Source organism: Mchenga conophoros, linkage group LG23 (genome assembly GCF_057382185.1).
Source record: "Mchenga conophoros isolate Kocher_MC1m ecotype Shallow Benthic linkage group LG23, M_conophoros_male_GT1.1, whole genome shotgun sequence".
Taxonomy (NCBI): Eukaryota; Metazoa; Chordata; class Actinopteri; order Cichliformes; family Cichlidae; genus Mchenga; species Mchenga conophoros.
This window is the reverse complement of record NC_140547.1, coordinates 23717211-23737796: the sequence shown is the minus strand read 5'-3', so window position 1 is coordinate 23737796 and position 20586 is coordinate 23717211. Positions and strand designations below refer to the sequence as shown.

Sequence of the window (20586 nt, the reverse complement as noted above, 5' to 3'; positions counted from 1 at the left end):
ATTTTTGTAAAATTTCAATTTAAAATCTCATATATTGTATGTGTGTTTGGTAAGTAATCTACAGTTAGATTAACCAAATTAACCTTAAATGAGTGCCAATAAAATTAGAATTTTTGTTTTTTTTAAAATAGCTGATAGACACTATTTTATTATTCTTCATTCTGTCTTATTGACTTTATTGTTTTAATGGACTAAAATTATGTTTTATTATATATTGCTAACAATTTTGCTTGTACTGTTAGCTAATAATGTAAATTCTAGTTTTTGTTTCCAATTCTGTAGCTAGCTGCTATAATATAACTACTATTGAAATCCAATTTATTTAGCTAAATTTTTTTTTAACTGTGTCCAAACTGTTATGTGTTTCCACTATAATGTTAGCTAACAATAGAACTGCTAGCTACATGGAAGTATCCCATAGCTTTTTCATAATTTTAGCTAGCTACCATATTACAGCGATCACCCCAGTATATCTAGGATAGATTTTTAGCTGTTTAATCATTCTTTGCTCACTGTACCCTAATTGTTAAAAAAATTGAACAGTTGAACAATTAGACTGTTGTATTGTTATTCCATAATTTTAGCTAATATACATTTTTGCAGAATTATTTACAAACTGATTATTTTAGCTACACATCGGTGTCCATTATTGTTTCATTATGTATATTTAACAATTTTATTGTTTATAGTTACTTGGCTATACTTAAAGCTAATTCTTCAGTTCTTAATTCACTTTCTGACCCTTTTCCTTTTTAAATGTATTTAATAATCTATGCTTTCTTTTTTGGCTCTATCTTATTCATAGCCTTTTGTTAAGCATCAACTTTTTTACATAAATTTCTTCAATCTGAGACCTGCAGTCTACAAAAGCATGTGGGCAATGAAAGATCAAGAATCAACCCAGATGGGATGTACGTTGGAAAAGTTTATTCTCAAATGAAGAGAGTGAAAATAAATACAACTTTTCAGGGAAGGAGGGAGCTCTGGCGCTCTGACCACAACCATTCTCCAGCACCTTTGGCATTGCTGGGCCAGTGATGGCGTGACTGAATGAGGTGGCGGTGGGAATGGAGGGATCTACCCTCACTTGATGAGTGGTCACCCCTTTTCCCCCGTTCCTCACCCCATGTGGTGAGTGGAGACGCGCCCCAGTGGGGGGAAGTAGAGGCCGGGTGATGGAGGTCTACAATGGAGAGGTGATGGCGATGTCCCAAGAGAGGAGGGTGAGAGACGAAATGGAAAAGAAAACAAAATAAACAAAATGAAAAAATGGGCGTGCTTCAACATCCCTTGTACATAGTCCTTGTCTTTCCGTGGTTGGTCTTTGAAACAGTGTAGATGTCACGAACACTGTGGGGCTGTCTGTAGGCGAGCTACAGTTTCTTCAGCACTCTCGCTGCTGGCCTCTTACACAGACATGATGTGCTTGACGAAAGCTGCAGGAAGAAGTTCAAATATTTAGCTTCCTGGAAATTCAAAAAAAAAAAAAAAAGGAAGTGGAATGGTTTGAAGTCCGGTCTTACCCTCATAGTGCACACTGCCGTTCTCGTCCTCCTGGCCGGCCATAAGGGCATCAATCTCTGGCTCGCTCATCTTCTCTCCTGTGGATGCACAACGATCCATGTCAGGGATATGTTTCCCATTTCACTCACTATTGCATGCTAAGCAAACTATATGTGTGTGCTTCTAAATTTAGGAGGCTCACCCAGAGTGGACAGCACAATACGCAGCTCAGCACCCATAACTGTGCCATTGCCCTCCTTGTCGAAGACGCGCAGACCCTCAACGTAGTCATCATAGGTTCCCTTGGGTTGAGCGTCGACCTCCTTCAGCATAGGCAAGAAAGCGTCGAAGTTGAGCCTCTTGTTGGCCAAGTCTGTTGATAGCACACCAAATTATTACACATACCATGACACAGACTGCTCTTTTGTGTTAGAAAAAACAGTTTATGTCTCACCGTCAGCAGTTGGGTTGCCCAGAATCTTATTAACGGCCCCGTTGGTGGGATTCTGGCCCAGAGCACGCATGATGTCAGCCACCTGGTTGTAGGCCACCTGGCTGTCACCAACTCTGTCAAAGAGACCAAAAGCCTCCTTGAAGTCTGGCCAGGAGGAGAGAAACAAAGTTGAGTACAAGTTCTTCAGGACTTATAGTTAAGACTTCAACAATAAGGAAGAATTAAAACAAAAAAGTCTGCCAGAGTCTTTTTTCTTGTTCCATCCAAATGGTATAATTGATATTATTTTTATGGCATGACATCCATGTTTTCTTTGCTGTGTTAGATCCATCCCCTTTGGATTTCCTACTCTATCTATTACAGTGTTACTACTAGTCATCTATGTCAGTTGCACAGTGCCACAACGTAGAGGAAGATTAAAGACAGTAAAAGCCACATAATTCTGTCATTGTTCTCAGCTAATTGAGAGGGACAGCTGTGAAGAGGAAGGCACCAACTGGGGGCCCAGACAATGGTTGGCTATGTCTGTGAATCCCACCAGGAACTCAAAGTGACCTTTTTGACAGATTAATGTGTTCGTGTGGCTTCTGAACAGCAGTTGTACCCTTCCACCACACTCGACCCACCCCGTCCTTCTACATTCCTGCCTCCACTTGCATTTACAGCAACATTGCGTGCAAACTGATACACCCTGACAGAGAAACGCAGGCCATTTAGAGACATAGCGACATGGCCCCCCGTGCAGTCAAAGCCAAGAATGCTGACTGGGCCGTAATTAACACCGTAACTTGGAAAGGAACTTAATGTTAGACATATAGTATAGCTGTACCAGAATGTGCAGAAGCAGCACTAAACAAATAAGCCTGATTGAAAACGTGTTAAAGGTTTGCCTGCAAGTCTAGGATACACAACTGGAAGAGTTTTAACTACACAAAAGTATCCATGTCCAAATGGGGACCCCAATATATCCCATAGGGCATGTTTATAGAGGACATGTCTTTCGGCAGTTAAACAAAAAAGGTATGGGGTGATTCAGATTCTTGTGTAAGCTGATGCCACCAGCACTGCATCTTAAACCCTGACCTAAGGATTAACGCCCCTCCTGAATAAGGACAATGGCGACTTGCAAGACAAGGCTGAGAATAGACATGTCTGAAATCTTTCCCGACAGCTGGAGAAATTGGTAGAATGGCATGGCGCTCTTCATCCTCTGCTTCCACTTTTCTAGCACTTTAATCAGATTAAAAGTTCATCTAAGTAAGCCTGGAGCTACTCTGAGAGTTTGGTTCGTGTGACAATTGCAAAAGCTAGACGTAAATACCTACCAGCACATTGATTGAGAGGTTGGTGCCTTCATATATGAGGCAAAATTTCTCTTTTTCTTTTTCTTCACTTACCCTCAATCTGGTCCGGTGTGAACTCAGTCTGTCACATTTGAAAAGGCACATTAACAAATACACAAACACACAGAATACAGAGAAATAAAGAAAAACAAAATGAGTATATCCAGCTTATGTAACTGTCCAAAGGATTCTGAACACATGATGGATGCTGAAACTCTAAAACGGCCTCTTTGCATTAGAATATTAGCCTTTTTAGACATTAAACATAGACATGTGAATGCATTCCAAGACTCTAGTCCTGGGTGCCAGTCTTCATTTTGCCTCACTAGCAAAAGTCTCAGTTTTGGGGTCATTATCGAGCTCATATCCAAACCAATTAAAAGGAAAAAAAGGTAACTCCATCAGCAATGCCCCACCCAAAAGGTCCAAAACAGAAGTTCGTACACACCATTTTGGAGAGCAGGAGCTGGAGGAGATGAGAAGCTGAAGTCCCAAGACAGTGTGGTCCTTAGCCATGGTCAAAGCACCCCTCTTATTTATTCCGGGCATGTGATGTCACGTATGCTAATGGGCAGATCAGATGACACATTGGAACATCTTTAACTTTCTTAGGGCAAACGGAAAGGAGAGCTGTACGCCCTCGGAGCAGTGGGAGTAGGCCTTTAGAAGGGGACAGGGCTATTTTTAGAAGGCTGAAAGAACGGTTGCAAGATTTCAAAGAGTCTGTGAATGCATTACAATTTCAACCGAAATGCTTTTGGCAGCATTGACACTTAAGACTTCTCTCCTCTGGAAAGAGATGTACAGCTGGTGAGTGAAAATGCAGAAAACTCAGCTTCCTTGAGGCTCACTTGAGGAGGGCTCCAGGTGTGAGGAGCTCATTTACAGGGTGGTATTTTTAAACAGCCCCACTGCTCCTCCTCTTATGGTTAAATAACAGAACCGGGCAAAAAATCGTTTGAAAAGTTCACTCCATTCAGGCATGTGTTAAAAACATTGACACTGAGTGGCAGATAACCTGAAAACAACAGGTTTTATAACAATTCTAAAGACCTTAAAAAGATCTGCTCTCACAGCGCTACCCTCAGAATAGGACAAGTAACAAATAAATTCATAATGTGCAGATTTGCTGGCTTCAACTAACTAAAAATTGATCAGTTTGTCCATTAATAAATAGGCAAATACACTGGAGCAAAGTTAAGCTTACATAATGTAGGTTATGTTATTAAGAACTACATTCATAGCACAATAAATGACGTTTTTAAAAGTCAATTTCATTTCCATCTTCAGCAGAGCTCTCCATGGTGCTGACAGCGGAACAGAAAGAACCAATAAGATTAATCTTAATAAATGAATTTCTTGATGCATTTTTTGATGTAACAAACTTAATTTAAAAAACTGGAAAAAAATCTAAAATCATTACCTGCGATTCTGCGAAGTGCAGTTTCATTTTTCAAGTTATTTATAGCCCACCTATTACAAATCACAATTTCAAAGCATCAAGGTTATCCTTACTTTATGTAAGTAATAGTAACTAATCCTCATATACAATTATTACCCAACAGTTTAGTTTCATAGATGCATAGAGATTCTTTTTAATCGTTTATCTGTAGAAAGCATTTTAAAATTTTCTTTTATTGTCTGGTGTTTCCACTCTCTGTAGTTTATAAGACCAAACTCGGTTGGCTTTGTAAACATGGGCAGTAAGAGGTCAGCAACAGCATAGTATGTGCCAACTTTGGGAGTCATGAGTGATGGGACGGGGCGAGACATTCACAGAGACGTAACACACAGTCATCATAGTCAAGACAGCAGTACACCAGCTTTGTGAGGACCTCGCGCCCCGAGGTCGTTTATACCTTGTACAACTCTGCTGAACACATCCAGGTGATATTTGTTATGATGTGGGATGACATAGATGTCTTTAATGTCTGTAACTGTGATATTGTTGTTGTGGTTATTTGTCTGACAGTCGCCCCGAAGCACAAATTTCTGAAAGGATAAATAATAAATCTAATTGAATCAATCCATCCATCCTCCCAACTCTAAGTTGTGCTGACATCTGTCCGTCCATCCGTCCGTCCGTCCGTCCGTCCGTCCATCCATCCAATCAGTTCAGTTTGGGTAGAATTTGACTCTTGGTTCGAATTAGATAATTAGTTTGGTATCACAGGGCAGAACCACAAATGAAGGTAGGAGATAGTGACCAGACCCTAAAAGTAAACAGTTGGATAGTAGGTAATATAGCATCATAGCAGCTACATGAAACAGGCACAAAGAAGGCAACAAAAAAAAAAAACAATTGAGAAAAGGAGGCAGAAATAGAGACAAGACAGGGAAAATAGAGATAACAGGAGTCTTTGATTGGTTAGAGGCTGTCAGATTCATACGAATCTTTCATTTTTTAAAATAATTTGTTCATTGCTGTCTGTTTAGAGGGACGCCAGTATTGACAGAGTCCTGATATTCTTTGATTTCAGCTGCTCTGCTTTTCTCTTTAAAAAGGCGATTATTGGATTCAAGTCTGACAACATACTAGGACAGGTTGTAGTGTGATTCTGGCAGTTTCCTCATTGTTCTGTTAGGCATCTGCAGACTGGGAGCCATCCTGTCAACCAGCATTTTGGTATATACACAATCTACCAGTCTTCCCAAAACCTTTCACATGGTAATCGTCTGTGGACCGCGTGCGCCCAACTTTCAGAAGTCTTCTTTTGGAATTCTTTAGCAAAATTCAATCTTGTAGTTTTCCTTTAAAGAGCCAGCAGTGTTTTTTCGCTTAGGGTGCCGTCCATAGAGGATGGCATTATGCTATGTGTTGTGAGCCATTTCCATTTATAAACCCTGTGCCAAATCTGAAGCGCTAGCTTTCTTAGAGCTAGACTGTGCAAGTAATGCACTGCCCATGGTGTCATTTTAGGAGGTCAGTTGCTGGTTAGCACGATTATTGCTGCAGCTGTGCTTTGACTGACTTTCTGTCGGTGCCCAGTCTTCTTGTATCCTTTTTCCATCCTTAATTTAGATTGTTCAGTTCCTCTGGCAGTTCTTTTTCTATTTGGAACAACACATAGGTCCAAACAACAAGGAGGCTCTGGTGTTCACAGGTCATTTTATAGTCATGTTCATTGGTTCAAATTATGTCAGTGATAACTGGTGTGCTTATTGCTGGTTTGGTTTCTGCCTCAGGGCCTGTATTGTCAGTACAGTCTTTCTGGTATAGTATTGTTCTTATGAAAGTCTACTTGTCAACTTGACAGTACCATTGATACAAACTATTATTTCAAATATAAAATGTTCTGAAAATTTAGAAAGCTGTGAATTTCATAGAAGAAATCTGTTTTTGTTTTTTTTTTAGGTTAAATTTATGCTCATCTCTGCTGTCACATACATGTGACTCCACGTGGGTAACAGCCTAGAAGCAGTGATCCCTGTGTGTTAACACTGAGTGTTGTAGAAGGCTCAGGGCAGATTGGTTTAGGTGAAGGAGACTATATATGCCTGCGTGTTTCATTAATATAAACTTATTAATGAAAAATATGCCAATTATGTATAAATAGCAGCTACAGTACTGTGCAAAAGTCATTTATAATACTTTGCTTCCAAGGAGCGAGACTTTCTTGCTGTCAGTTGGTGTTGAGCAATAGGTCTCCAGTGCATATGGTGTGCAGGATATCCTTAAAAGATTTGAGGAAACTGGAGTCGAGGACCAAAGCAGAAGTGTCAGGCCTGAAAAATCAACTACAGATGGACAAGATTTAAAAGTCATGTCCTTAAACATCCAAAGAAGAGCTTTGAATGTCCTTCAAGAAGCCTGGAGAACTATTCCTGAAGACGACTTAAAGAAATAACAAGAAAGCCTGCCTAAAATAGTTCAGACTGTACTGAAGAATAAAGGTGGTCACACCAAATATTGACTTTCAAGCTCGATAGAATTGTACAAACTCTGTTTTTGCCTTAAACACCGGGAATTGAGGGATGGAACAAGACTTTTGCACATTACTACATGCTTATGATCTTCCTTAAGTACAACCAGTTGTAAGAATACAGCAGATTTCCATAAACATTTTTTGGCCTTTTGGACAAGTATATATATATATATATATATATATATATATATATACACGATTGTTAAAATAGAATAAATGTTTTCTCTAAAGTAGGTGCAAAAGGAAGGAAAGACACTTATAGTGCTGCTAGGCTGCCTAAGTTGTCATCGTCTATGTAACACAAAGCAATCAGCTGCTGAGCATCAGAACGGACACGTTGGAAGATACTTGTAGGAGCGCGTGAACCACAGTGAAGCACATGCCTTTGGAGACCACTCCCCTCCTGGACAGATGAGCTCTATTTTTACTCTCATTCCCACTGGTGGTATTGAGTTTCTCCTACGCTGCGTTTGCTCTGCGAAGACTGAGGTCTCAAGACTCCCTGGTACAGTAGCCACCTCCCCCTTCACCACCTCCTCCTACCAAGCTGGCCGTGGGTCATAAAGAAGCTCTGGCAGGGAGCTTAAAAAAGAGAGATGGCATTGTGTTGCTGCTTGGTACATGAGCCTTATATGGAAAAGACTGGATTAGATGAGCTAATGGTCCCACAGAGGAAGAAAAAGAGAAAATTCAACTCATTGCAATACAATATTTATCACTTAAAGCCAGTTTAAACCCAAACTTTGCTTGCATACACCAAATGATAATGAAAAAACAAACAAACATCTGATGAGATATAAATACACTGCTAATGAAGTCACCACTGAGTGAACTTTGTGGCTCTCTGCTGCCCCTCTGTGCTTTTTCTTCACCGCTGCACAACATCGACAAACTAGGCAGCTGCGTTACGTCTGGTGCAACGCAACGGAGCATTGCACCAGACATTTCTACACCCAAAAAAGACAATAGAAAACAAAAGCATTTAAACTTACAGAGAGCAGACAGATATATACAGCTAAGTGCTAAAAAAAAATTACAGTCAGCTTTCCCATGTTTTCATTTTAAAATTAGTTCCCTTCCTTTTAGTTCACAGAGCAGGAGTTGCTGGGGCATGCTAGGGAAGCTCACAACCTTGACACGTTTCCAAAACATTACAGGAAATGTATTGTTAATAACACATGACGTTTCCAGGTGGGAAAAGCAGGAAAAACATGGCACAATGTCTGAATGTTGAATTAAAAGCCAGCCGTCATGACTGCGGTGCCCATGTGTGACAAAGAGCAGAGCGGTGTGGGTCTTCTTATTCAATGATTTCCAGTGTGGGTCTGGGATCATTACCCGCAGACACTTTCTACACCTCAAAGGCCGGGAAGCGGGCGCTCATTGGATGCAGAAGGTCAGCCAGGAAGTAGATGGTTCCTGCCATGCCTGATAAGAAGAAGGGACACTGTTTAGTTAGTTTAGTTTCCGTAGATACACGACCAATAATATGGCCTCCCCAGTCAGCTAGCTGTGGTCTCATGCATGTATCACTTATTCCTATCAGATGAATTATATACTTTACTTATGAGTCATTATGGGTTTTTTTATACAGTTATATTTGAATGATTACCAAAGCAGGACTTTGAATCGTCTCTAAAACAGACTACCCAGACAGCTGGAGCTGACTGCTGTTGCTAGAGACTGAACTGAACCTCTCCACCACGTTTCTGCTGTTGGGGCAGAAATCCAAAGACTGAAGATTCTGGTATTTTATTTATATGTTTCTCTAATAAAAACACATTCGTCTGTGTGTTGTACACAAATATAACTATAGCATTATCTCATAATTTAATATTGCAGTGGATACATCCACTACCACTGAAAACTGACCTTGGTAAGGCAGCTTATCAGTTTTCTACATTCACTTAGTAACAGAGAATCAGTTTGGTTGATGTAATTATTAGAAAGCTGATATTTGTACCCTTTTTGTTAAACCTGCAACCCTGGCTGCTTTAACACTGCACTGCAGAAAGTATTCACTCACCCATTCAAAATCAGGTGTTCCAAAAGTTTCCATGGCAACAGGTGTATAAAATCAAACACCTAGGCCTGCAGACTGCTTCTAGCAGCTCAGTGACTTCCAGAGTGGTACTGTGATAAGATGGCATGTGTGCAACAAGTCCAGTCGTGAAAGTTCCTCACTACTAAATATTCCACAGTCAGCTGTTAGTGGGATTATAGCAAAATGGAAGCAATTGGGAATGCTAACAACTCAGACATCGAGTGGTAGATGGTAGAGTGCGTTGAAGTGGATGGTGCGCAGAGGTCACCAACGTTTTGCACAGTCAATCGCTACAGACCTCCAAACTTCATGTGGCTTCTGATTAGTTCAAGAACAGTATGGAGAGAGCTTTATGGAATTGGTTTCCACGCTGAGACGTGTTCTCTGGAGTGACGAATCACACTTCTCCATCCACTCTTGGTTGGGCGGTTGCCAGGGGAATGGTACTCCATGAACTTCACTGTGCCAAGTGTAAAGTTTGGTGGAGGGGGGGCCAAGGTGTGGGCTTGTCTTTCAGAAGTTGAGCTTGGCCCCTTGGTTCCCATAAAAAGAAATCTTAATGCTTCAGACTACAAAGACATTTTGACCATGTCATGCTCCTAACTTTGTGGGAACAATTTGGGGATGGACCCTTCCTGTTCCAACTTGACTGCACACCAGTGAACAAAGCAAGGTCCATAAAGACATGGATGTGCACGTTTGGTGTGGAAGAAGTTGACTGGCCTTCACAGAGTGCTGACCTTAACCCGACAGAACAGCTTTGGGATGAATTAGAGCGGAGACTGTGAGCCAGGCCTTCTAGTCCAACATCAGTGTCTGACCTCACAAATGTGCTTCTGGAAGAACGGTCAGTAATTCCCATAAACACTCCTAAACCTGTGGAAAGACTTCCAGGAAGAGTTGAAACTGTTATAGCTGCGAAAGCATGATCTGACATCATATTAAACCCGATGGGTTAAGAATGGGATGTCGCTCAAGTTCATGTGTTTGTGAAGGCAGACGAGTGAATACTTCTGGCAGTACATTGTGCATTTATGTGTGAGGGACAGATGAACATGTGTGAAGCAGCTGGCTGTGATTACAAGTTCATATTTCTTACCACAGAAGCCAATTTAGCTCCTTTCAAAATAATCTTATTCAATTTCCACTGCACTACTCCTGTAATCTCACAGCATGACTCATTTATTTGCACTTGTAATTCTTACTACAATGTAAGCCATGCCTGCAACCTGGCAACAGCAAGTCTTAAATATCTAACAATGTACCAAACCCAGAAAAATGGCATCACTAAAAATGTAGTGCTTAGTTTACCTTGTAATCTGTGACACATGTAACAAAAACTTAAAAAATGCCCTTTTGTGCATAACATGATATTTTTGGAAGGTTGGATCTGCCATTATGCATTACCTTCAAAGAGAGAGAAGGGAGTGTCTGGTGTCCGACATCCATGTTTGCCGTAGTTCATACACCAGTCTGCAAACTGCAGCGAAAGAGAAAGTAATGTTACAACAGTAATGACACTGGACCGCTGATCCGTCTCCGGAGAACAGCGAGCAAATGTCAACAAGTCCTAAAAATCGGGCCCTTCTCTGTGAAATCCGAGCATCTGTCGATGTATCGGATTACGACCACAATGTTGTGCTTGGAGGCAGGCAACACATCTGAAGAGTCTATTTCCATCTATGAATAGATTCATATTAATGAAAGCACATGTGGAACTCTCGCCATCTGGAGTGCATCCAAGACCAGCTCGCTAGCGGCTAGCGAGCCACGCTTTGACGCCAACTCGCACAGACAGCGACCGACCTGCTGTCAATAAACATAAAAGGCCCTGCCTCTCACATGCCCATCGTTTCTGGAATAATTTTCAATTTTAGGGCTGGCGAGTGACCAACTACGTTCTGATTGGTTAAGCTTTGAACTGAAGTTCAATATGACTTTTGCGTCTCACATCAAAGTCGTTGAGCGTCGAGGGAGGACGCGACAGAGACTCAAAAATGGAATTATAAAAGGACTTCTCGTGGCTTTCTACAAACACATTAAAATTTCAGGGATAAAAAACGTCCTGCTCTTATGAGGAACCCCTAGTCATAACTCTACAGCGTCAGACAGTGGAGGCATTAATCAAGCCTTTGGACACTAATTATGATGGATGCACTGCTGGTGCGACGCAATTAATATTTGCGGTTATTTGATCAGACGACTGGCCGCTGCAGCCCAGGAGTGATTACATTATTAAAGAGCTTTTATGTCCTCTCACCATGCAGGCTCTGTACAGGTGCTTCGGATCCTGCGTATGCCGGTACAACGCCAAGAAAGTGTAGGCGTTACCAGCCGCGCCGTGGCACAGGCCGTAACCCTTTTTCAGCAGGCCGTACCACCACACCACCTCCCCGCACTGCAGAGCGTCGCCCAGGTACTGAGGAACTCTGAAAGCCTGGAATGAGGGACATGTCATCATCTTAACTGTGATAAGCATAAAGCAGATCTTGATTTCTGTGAGATCTGAATTAAAAAAAACCTCCAAGTTAAAAAGAGAACCTCAGCGGTACTGTATAAACGATACCCTCTGTCTCATGTAGCACGATAAGTTAAGAAATACTACAAATAAACTGTTCTGTGGATATGTTCTGTGAGGACTGTTTGTCCTTTAAATGTCATTCATTGGCAATATTATTCAATTTAGACAGAAAAGGGAGAATTTTATGAGATTAAAACATGACTCTACTTCACCACAAGATGGCACTATGAGTCTTTCGATGACCCCTGTGTTTCTCAGACAGTGGTTTTTAACAAAGTACCCCACAGAACCCCTTTAATTTGTCAGTTAGGCTTAGCTAACTGTTTATAACCATCCATAAGTAACAACTTATTTCAACCCTTTACCCGCAGCTTTTAGTGACTATTCCAGTTAACAGCTGCCCACAATGTTTAGTGACTGGTTTGAATAGAATAGAATAGAATAGAATAGAATAGAATAGAATAGCCTTTATTGTCATTGTACAGAGTACAACGAAATTGGAGTGCCACTCCCTTGGTGCAAGTTTCAATAATAAATATAAATGTAAAATATAAAAAGTACAAAAAAACAATCGTAAGTACTCAAACAATAGTATGTACAATATATACAGGATAGCAGCATTAATATAATGACAGTATGACAGGTGAACTGCTTATCCACCAGTTCACCTAGCTAAAGTACTGTGCAAAAGTCTTGAGCCACCCCTCATTTCATTATATGTTGCTAGGAAATCTGGAAATAGGTGCCGACAAGGAGCAAAATATAATGAGCTGAAAGATGGCTCAAAACTTTTGCACAGTTATGCATTTTAACTATTTAATTTTATGGACAGTTAACAAAAATATTAATGCAGTTTAATCTTTAAATTCATACTTACAGCTAACACATTGTGGGGATTAGAGAAATATTTTGCTGCTATTGTTAATAATCATCATCATTACCATTGCATTAATAATTAATATTGATATTGTATTCAGATGTTTAAACATATTGGTACCCAATTAGCCTTTATTACAGGTGCAGCTATAACCACTTTAAACTGTTGAGTTAAATCAATAATCTTAAATGCTTTTGAATGCTTGTTATAATCTTAAATGTGTATGTGCTGATTCTGTTGGGTTATAAAAGAAAGGCCTAACTCTGAGTACACTCTGTGCCAAAGTAGACAGGAAGCGCAGGCTTTTGCAGAGTGTGCTTGTGAAAGTGGAACTAAAGCAGAGTCTAAGTGTAAGTTACTTTGAGGAGCTGTTGGGAGGATGCTATTTGAATAACCAGGTTATTCATTATTGTCTTTTATACATTTATATCTTTTGATTAAGCTTTTAGTAGAAGTTCTTGATTAAAACATTTATTCAACATATTACAAATATAGTTTCAGTTAGACTCAGGGGTAGGTGAAGGTTCAAATAATATTTTGTAAAAGCTTGCAACTGCAAAATTGTGCCTGCAAAAGAACAGTTTGTTGCAGAATGTGTGCCTGATGTTCCAGACGATAAGCGAGCGTCCGGCAGCGACAGGAAGACACCTGGGATGGAGACAAGGCGATGTTGTTTTGCAAACTGTGTTAAAAGTCATTGTGGTTTTGATTTGACGTATGCATATATTGTATCTGCTTAACGCATGAGGGGGCGTTATAAATTTCCCTGATGGTATAAAAACAACTGATTGTGTATTGTTCGAGAGAGATCGATGCTGATTGTGTAACAGTGTTCATGTCTCCACGCGTGTTCAGTAAAATCATCGTTTGACTCCACCCGGCTGGATCAGTGTTGTTATTTTGGAATTCCTCCTGTATCCCTCCTCAATATTTGAACCCTAACAACATCCATACAACTGCACTTTTATGCATTACTTTTAGCCAACTGCTGACTTTTCTGCTTAACACTGTTCCGGTGAACAGACTAACTAAATGCAGTTTCATGTAGGACCTGGTACACAAACAGACTGAACAGACTCACTGTTTCTTTCTGCAAATGAGTAATCAAATTTTCAAGCTCTCAGTCTTTACCTTGTAGGCCTGCAGGAGCATGTACACGACCCCCGGAGATCCGTGGCACCAGTGCACCAGCAGGTCTCGATCGTCCCCCATGCAGGGAGGGTAGTTTCCCGAGGGGAACTTAAGACGGCAGACGTGGTCGACGCTGGGTTTCACCAGCCTGTGCACGAGCTCCTCCGAGAACACAAAGCCAGGCTGTGAAGGAGGGGTAAGATCAAGTTCAGAGGAGGGAAAAAAAGGTGACAGGTGGCAACTTTGGTAGAGCGTGAGGTACCCTGGAAACAGACAGATTAGCTTCTGCACAAGAGCACTTATTAGAAAGTTAACTTTGGAGCTAGCATAATTAACTTTTTAGATGGCATAACAAATATTTGCAGGCTTGGCTTCTTAAACGAGGAGAGGGATTTGTATGTTTTCTTTGATTCTTAGAACTGAAAATTTAATAACTTCAGCTTTCAGAGTTCTTGGTGCAGCCATAGATCCCTTCGAATGAAAGTGCATACACCGAATTACTGCAAAACCACAGAAAATTATTTCCCATACGGCCTGCACAAGCACAAGACTACTCCACTTGCATCTAAAACCAGGATCCTGTTCCACCTGCATGAGGAAGTAGTAGATGCCAGCCAGGCCGTGGGCGGCCCCCACATACTGCTCCTGGTACCACTCGTACATCAGGGGGCTCTGGTTCTGGACCCGGAACTTCCTACTGAGGTGCTCACCCGATTCCAGCACAGCCTGGGTGATCTGCGGAAAGAAGCAAAAATATAAATTAGTGGAGATAAATGAGAGAAAATGGTTTAAACCTAGAGGTTTCTATGGCAACTGTCACTCTCACAAAGAAAATACAACAAAATAAAAAACTTTGGACTGAGCGCACTGTTTCTGAATCACCTGTTGGATGTATCCATCTGGAATCCTGTCTTTTCCAAGCTGCTGGTTGATGAAGACCAGTGAGTAGAGGTAGCCCACCCGCCCATACAGCAGCTCGTCTGGCAGCCCGCCCGAACCCTTCACCACCGTCTGGTGGTACTGCATCAGCCTGGTGGAGAGGCACAGGAAGTTTGTGACAGATTTTTTGCACCACTGAACCACATCTTAAAATAGACCTTCTATTTATGACGACCTATAAGCGCGTACAATTAATTATATCATAAATGCGATTCCTGCTCCGGCAGTTAAATGAACTAGATCCGGACCATTAAGCTGGAAATTAAACTGGTCCAATCGGCTCCATTCGAGTGCATTTGATTCATACTGCAGATACTTAATAAAGCTGTAATAGCCTCAATAATACTAAGTGCAGTTGTATTGAAGAAAACATGCTGGCACGCAACACAATGATGTAGGCTATACAAACTGCATATTTTAATGGCTACGGAGGGGGGGGGGGTCTAAATTATTAACAGGGACAAAATGTTTCTTTTTGCAGCTCACAGGCTCAGACTGGTGCTCTATGTGTTTCACAACATCATGGAGGAGATCCCCACAGAGGCAGATGTGCCTCTAACCTGTAACAGAAGACTCTCAAGGAGAAGTCTTTCACAGGAGGTGAGGTTTTGCAGGGAAACAATGCTGCAAATGTGAGTGCTAAAGAGCGTTTCAGTAACAGTGGAGTGACGTTACACAGCAAATCCATAAAATAAAAAGCCTTTTTCAGTATTTTCTTTAGTGCATTTGACATTTTTTGGGCCAGGAAAACTATCGCCTGTCAAACAGGAGAAGAAATCTGGCATCAAAACACATTTTCCTAAAGAGAAACCTCCCAAGAAAGGAGAAAACTGCTGCAGACACAGTGGTGGTTACGTAGTACACTTTAATGTACACCTAAATTCATTACTTATACCGACTTATATGAGGCTGACCTGTTGATGCACTCGTCGCTCTCTTGCACTCTCTGAAGGCGATAGAAGACGACAGCAGCCACGGCCAGCGGCCCCGCATCCCCACACAGGAAGGTGACGTCATGGCGCCGGGTCAGGCACTTGAGGCTCTGGGTGACATGCTCGAGAGCTTTGTGAAGGAACGAGGGCTCCCTGAACACATCATGGAGGTGCAGATAGAGCAGGGCGATGCCTTTTAAGACACAATGTTGAAAGTTTGGAAAGCGCCCCAAAATTTTTTCTTAATTTAAAGGTATACTGTATCTTGCAATTAGATGCTAGTAGATTTCAGTCAACTGAGTTTTGTTTTCTTAGCCCTCCCATTTCAATTGCATAATCCTAGCTACCATCGCTGCTTTAGGACAAACAACTCTGGCTGCCATTTATTTGTACTGAATGTATTTGTACTGTTTACCTCAGCTGTCAATGCTATTCAAGACGAAGAACAAGTGTCCACCTTTATTTACTCTGAGAGGCTGTAAAAGTCTAATATGAGTCCATGAGTCCATTAAGCCCCCTTCTGTCTAATGACAGTGATACTGAGGTGAGTTGTTGAGGATATCCTGAACTTTTCCAAGCACTGCTGTTTTTGCTGCTGTTAGCCTCTGCTAGCTGCTGTTAGCAAGCCTTACCAAAATGTTCTTTGAAGCAGCTCTAACATTGTTGTACCTGGACACTTAAACAACTCTTATAAAACTACTGTTTATTGGAGACAAAGTATGATTTTTAGGACACTCAAGCCTAACATTAGCTGGCTTAATGTTGGCTTAGCAAGAAGGTCCAGGGTTTGAATCCACCATCTGGCCGGAGACTTTCTGTGTGGAGTTTGGATGTTCTCTCTGTGTATGCGTGGTCAAAAGACAAGACTGCCCACAGTCCAAAGACATGCAGTTAGTGGAGTTAAGTTAGTGGAGGTTAAAGGTTATGCTAAATGGCACCACGGCACTCGCTCATATGTATTATTAATTAATTAATTAATTACGTTTAGAAGAAGGTATCAGTCTGTTGGAAGACATAATTACACAATAATTCATGTTCATTAGTAGTCCACATAAAAAAAAGAAGGTCTCACTGAAGTAAAGCTGCATACAGGTAAACGGCAGAACAGTCTCACAGCATGTGCACAGTTACGTGCATTTCCCTGCTACTTGACTTATTTATCCCAGCTGTGTAATGCTATCATCACCTGCCCAGCCAGTGTAAGCAGTGCAGTCTCTGGGATCAGCAGACCTAAGCCCATTCTCCATGACACCTAACAGCTCGCTGATCTTGCTGCTCAGCCGCTGGGCAAACTCTGGTGTGAGCTAAGGGTTTAAAAAAATACAAAACAAAAACTGTAAATATCATGGTGGACATGAAAGACATGCTCGCACACTTCTTTTTAATGCATTACCTTTCCCTGAAAGTCAAAAAACGCCTGTGTGGATGCGAGGCTCCCATCATAGTCGGGGTAGGGATTCTTCAAGGCTCTTGTGTCCATTTTCAGAGCCTTGTTACTGCTGCTGCGCTGTTTTTTATTTTATCTGGGTCAGAAAATAATCTGCAGGGAAAAGAGGCAATGTAAAAGCCGCAAGAAGCACAGACGAAGATCGTGTAATAGAAGCAAGACTAAAAATAGCAAATTATCGATCCTGTAACATAGAATATAAAACAACACGGAGCATCGAGCCTGCTAGGCAGAGCTCCACACCCCCACACACCAACTCATGACAGCTAAGCTCAACTACGCTGCTTCTGATTACGCAGCTGAAGCTAGCTGCTAACATTAGCCGCTAGCTGCAAGGTTATGTTGTTATAAAGTAATGAACGACTTTATACCTTCAAATTATGACAGGGTGAGAAAATAAAATAGAAATTTGCACCTTGGTACCTTTGCAAGCGCTGCACTGTTGGTGTTTACTCTTCTTTGTCTTCACTTTTAGCTGACGGTACATCCGCACTGCTTTGCTCACTACTGACACCTCCTGCGGCAGGAGTGGTACTGCAGCTCAGAAACTCAGGGACGTCAAACTCATTTTGTATCGTGGCGTGAGCCACCTACACAGCGCAGTTTGATCTGAAGTGTGCCAGAAACTCCCCTTTCTGTCAGTGTACATGAGGTTAAGTACACATATAATCCCGGAGATATCTTAATATACGAAAAAGAAGTGCAGTTTCAACTCAGTTTCTCAGTTTTTCAACTGATAAAGCTGATCTACTCTATCAGCATGACTCTTTGGGCTTAAATTGTATGAAAGAAATTTGTAAAATTACAAAAAGAAGAAGAAGAAAGCCTCTGGTTGCTCATTGCCTAGACTGTCCTGTAAATATAAAAATATTTTTGTTGATTCATTGAAAATGTCCTACTTTTTAAACAATCTAAAACAGGACTACCAACACTAACAAGGACACTAGCAATAAGCAGAACTAGAAAAAGATGAATCAGGAGGAATAAGGAGGGAGAAATGGTCTCTTCCTGTAACACCATTACCCTTCTGGGGGTTGTGTTGTTGCCTGTCCAGTGCACCAGCTGTCAGATTCATTTTCACCAAAGCTGCTGAAATTGGTTCACAACACTGTGCACTTCCTAACTGGACACACTGAGATCCCTGGAGTTCTTGTGCAGTTTAAATGTACCATAATCCTAGGAGGATCTAACATGCCATGGTGCGTTTATTAAAGGAAAATGATACAGTGAGTTGTGCAGCCTACTTCCACTCCTCGCTTTTAGTTTTAATTACCTCTGCTAAGCTGTGTCCCAGTGCCATTAGATACAGTTTAACTTCACCATGAATTAAGTGGTGATTTATGGCCTGATAAACATCAGTGTTTCCGCAGTCAGAAAACTGCACCAACAACCTTATTTAGGAGTTTAGAGTAACTGTCACACAGGTGTCTAATCCCAGGCATTTCAGCCCATCATCAGATCTTTATGGTAATTGCTCAGTCACAGTCGCCTACGTCAGTGAACCCGCCTCAGCTAATCTTGTCACCTTTTTTGTAATTTTATGATTAAAGACTCCACACTGGTGAGTCTAATGACTTCCAATATAAATAGAAAGGCCTAAATGCATGGGCACGAGGTGTAGCGCAGGTCACACAAACTGCTACCATGGAAACATCATGTGCCACCAATCTGCTCTTGACCTTCTGCAGAGCTCAAACCACATGGTATTATTCCTGTGGATGGTGATGATAATTACTGTAGTCACAGGGAAGTGATATTGATTGGCATTCTGCTGAGCTTCCTAGCATATTCTGACTTATTGCAGAGATAGAAGTTGCCCCCAGATCTGCAGTCTTCTTTTTGTGAGAAGAGGACATTGTTATGGCACGGCGATATTAGAGATTGCAATGGGATGCATCCTCTGAAGGGCTTTGATCGTTCTCGGGTTTAAGACTTTAAAATACATCAAAACTGAATCCTAATTAAACTATAAACCAGCTATGCTAGTCTTACTTCAATAGGTTCCTGCAAGAGTACAGGCGAATGTTCGTACCAACAGTCCTTTGTGACTAAATTTTCAGCCTATTTGATGTTTTTTGATTATGATGCAAATGCTTTTAAGATAACATCAAAGTTTTGCAAGCCTTGAATTGCAGAGTTTTTAGCACTCATCTTAACTTGATGTAACATTTTTTTTCCCGAGTCGCTTATGAGCAGGATTGTTTGTTGTCCTTCCCCACCCCCCATCTTGATGACTCATGTGACCTTGTCTTTGAAAAGTGCAAATGAAGCTGACGATTAGATTAGCGCCCGATTTGCTTCAGTCATCACTGTCATTCTTTTGTTTTTCTGTTTACCGCTCTGCTTTTTATGTCTGTGTATGCTCCATTATTTCCTTTCAGTTAGAGAAACTTGGCTCTCCCAGTCATTTCCATATCAATTGACCGGGCTGCAGGTGAAGGCTACTCATGCAGTACAAAGTACAGAGCCTTTGCCCATATACCTCGGGACTGTTTTACCTTGCCTTCGGGGACAAGGAATGGAAATGAGGTTCCGAAATGCGACAAGATTCAGAAGGAGACCTTGGGGCTTGATTAGAGCTTCGCGATGAAAGACACATTATTGAACCGAGTCTCCCTCCCACTGTGCTGCCAGGAGAAATGGCTTCATGGAGGAAAACATTAAATAGATGTGAGATTGATCATTTGTTTGTGTTTCTAGGCCAGAATAACATTCGAGCTGACACCAAATCAGGCACTTAAACCTAATTTTACTGTATCATAATGCTAACATTATTGCTGTGAGCAAGATTTTTCAAGGATAAAGATGATGGAACTGTATATTAGTTCTCATTGGCGGAAAATGTCATTTAAAAAAGAACAAAACCAGCAATATGTTGATTATTGTGTATTTGTATGTGTAGTCAAAGCTGTTATCTCCTTTCCAAAGACTTCAGTGTTCAGCAAGCAACTCGTCAACACTGTCATTGCCAACATCAGCTTTGTAGGATGCTCACTGTGATTTTGATCCCTGTAAACAGATAGCTGTATATGAGTAATGCAGCATCTTTAGCTAAGGGACAGGATTTTAGTAGCAGAAGCTGTTTTTTTCTGCTTGTAGGCTGAGGCTTGTTCGAGCAGGATTTAGCTTCATGCAGGTAAACAGACTATACTTTTTATACAGGAAGTTTGGGCATTCTTCTTAGATTCCTATATTGGCTAGTTGGTGCATTAAGTACTTATTTACCAAATAAGTTTAGTGAATTAGCATGCTAACATTAGCTAAATTAGTATAAAGTAGAGAGGAGCTAAATGAGGAGCAAATAACAAACTGCTGTTTTATATAAAAATAGAGGAAACCTCTTTATAACAAATAACAGTTTTCATAAATAGAGAATACTGTAAATGTTGGTAAAAACTTTAACAGCAAATTAAAAGGTAAAATTTAGGCCCTTTTTTTTAGGTCAATGCTGCAGGGCAACAATTTTACT

The 20586-nt window shown here is 41.1% G+C and overlaps 2 protein-coding genes across 3 annotated transcripts; both read right to left on the bottom strand.

Moving 5' to 3' along the window:
• Window positions 1-912: 912 nt before the first annotated feature.
• On the bottom strand, window positions 913-3875 carry mylz3 (myosin, light polypeptide 3, skeletal muscle). Its single transcript, XM_085263835.1, has 6 exons — window positions 3749-3875; window positions 3355-3382; window positions 1958-2101; window positions 1706-1876; window positions 1524-1601; window positions 913-1436 (listed from the first exon to the last, which is right to left on the bottom strand). The coding sequence occupies exons 1-6, from the start codon at window positions 3749-3751 to the stop codon at window positions 1408-1410; spliced, it is 453 nt and encodes a 150-aa protein (XP_085119961.1). The 5' UTR covers window positions 3752-3875; the 3' UTR covers window positions 913-1407.
• A 4046-nt stretch (window positions 3876-7921) lies between these two features.
• On the bottom strand, window positions 7922-17650 carry lancl1 (LanC antibiotic synthetase component C-like 1 (bacterial)). Of its 2 annotated transcripts, none has more exons than XM_085265301.1 (10): window positions 17541-17650; window positions 17064-17210; window positions 16857-16974; window positions 15653-15863; window positions 14682-14829; window positions 14388-14534; window positions 13800-13982; window positions 11531-11707; window positions 10678-10750; window positions 7922-8654 (listed from the first exon to the last, which is right to left on the bottom strand). In XM_085265301.1, the coding sequence occupies exons 2-10, from the start codon at window positions 17148-17150 to the stop codon at window positions 8578-8580; spliced, it is 1221 nt and encodes a 406-aa protein (XP_085121427.1). In that variant the 5' UTR covers window positions 17151-17210; window positions 17541-17650; the 3' UTR covers window positions 7922-8577. The 2 variants fall into 2 exon arrangements, with proteins under 2 accessions (XP_085121427.1, XP_085121428.1); XM_085265302.1 differs by having other exon boundaries at window positions 17533-17634.
• Window positions 17651-20586: the final 2936 nt, after the last annotated feature.